This window comes from Rhagoletis zephyria, unplaced genomic scaffold (genome assembly GCF_001687245.7).
Source record: "Rhagoletis zephyria isolate East Lansing unplaced genomic scaffold, Rhagoletis_zephyria_1.1 Rzeph_scaffold_61783, whole genome shotgun sequence".
Taxonomy (NCBI): domain Eukaryota; kingdom Metazoa; phylum Arthropoda; class Insecta; order Diptera; family Tephritidae; genus Rhagoletis; species Rhagoletis zephyria.
In genome coordinates, this window is record NW_016218834.1 from 1 (window position 1) to 1,569 (window position 1,569).

The window sequence follows — 1,569 nt, forward strand, 5'->3', positions numbered from 1 at the left end:
TAATCACAACCCTACCTGCTTTTGTATAGCTTGCGCTGCCTTCAAGTGCATTACGTCTGGTGTATCGGCATCACAGTGACGTTTAGATGCTGGGGTACGTGCCTCCATGCATTCCTTAAATGCAGAAACTTCATACCTTGGGTGCAGTATACTTTTCCCAGGCGGAGTCTGTCCAAAAAACTCAAATGAATCATCCAAATTCGAACTGACATTTTTAATAGCTGGCAGTTGGGGTGGATCTAGCGCAATCTTCGTATCAGTTTTTTCTGCTTCCAACTGCATCATTGCAGTTGGTGCTATGGGGATTTTAAGCAATGTTTCCGTCTTGTCTTCCTGAAATTTAACTATTGAGCGCGAATGCATCAGCATTTTAGGCATAGTCTCAGTCTTGTCCTCTTGAAAACGTAAACTGCGTATAGCATATCCAGCCGCAGTGTCCTCTGGCTCATCAATGCGCGTAAAATTGCCAGCTTGTTTAATTTTGAGCGGCTCAGTACGATCATCTTCGAATATAGAAAAATTTAAAGCGTTAGCTNTATAGCATATCCAGCCGCAGTGTCCTCTGGCTCATCAATGCGCGTAAAATTGCCAGCTTGTTTAATTTTGAGCGGCTCAGTACGATCATCTTCGAATATAGAAAAATTTAAAGCGTTAGCTGGTATGTGTACATCGGTTTGTAAACGCATATCTGCCGGAGTTGCTGCCTCCACAACAACGGTCGTAGTAGCAATAGTTGGCAACTCTTTATGAGCCATCTCATCTTCAGCTGCCCGAGCTATATTTGCGGCCTGTGTTGTTGTATTACTTTGCAGACTGATGTTTTCCATGGACACAACCACTTCTGGCGGCATGGTGGACGATTCACGTGATCGCTCTTCTAGTGTTTCTAACTCAGTATGTGGCATTATGAGGCGTGTTAAAACCTCACGTTCGCCCTCCCCATCGGAAGTACTACTACTGGACTTTGTTGTCGTACCACCTGTTGTGTGAGTGCCTTGAGTGGTGCCATGCTCCGAGGTTTCTAAAATGGTTGATAGCTGTTTTACCATTTCTGGCGAATACTCCGATGTGCCTTTGAGAGCATTTTCCTGCTCATCGACATTGGGTTCAACTGCAGAGGGAAACTCTGGGCTGTCCAGAATTTCTGGAGGATTCGGAATACTCTTCAAAACTGAACCAAATTGGCGTGGTGCACTTTTTTGCAGCATCTTTGGTGTGCTAACCGATTGCGATTTGATAAATATATTAAATGTTTGCGTTGAACATGTTTCTTCAGGATCATAAACTGCACCCCCCACAGCCCCTTCCATGGCACTTGCTATTGGCTGTGTCTCAACTGAACAAGTTTCAGAAAAAATTTCAAATCCGAGTTTATTCGTGGATTGGGCTTTCGATGCCGTCGACCCCAAGGAAGTTGAGTTAGGCAATGCAGGAGTTTTGAACATAAAATCTGGGCCACTTGCAGAAGGCACCTCACCATGGAAAATTACAACTTCTTTGGCCAAATCAGCGGCCGGCGCTGTGGGCGTGATTGTACTAGTTGTATCTTCGAATATTTCGAATGGCAGT

The 1,569-nt window shown here is 44.6% G+C and overlaps 1 protein-coding gene across 1 annotated transcript; it reads right to left on the minus strand.

The window, feature by feature from the left end:
• Positions 1-15: 15 nt before the first annotated feature.
• Positions 16-1,563, minus strand: LOC108356603 (uncharacterized; the record flags this gene model as incomplete). Its single annotated transcript, XM_017607703.1, has 2 exons — positions 626-1,563; positions 16-503 (listed from the first exon to the last, which is right to left on the minus strand). Coding segments are annotated over exons 1-2 (1,308 nt in total), but the record flags the coding sequence as incomplete, so codon positions are not given.
• Between the last annotated feature and the right edge of the window lie 6 nt (positions 1,564-1,569).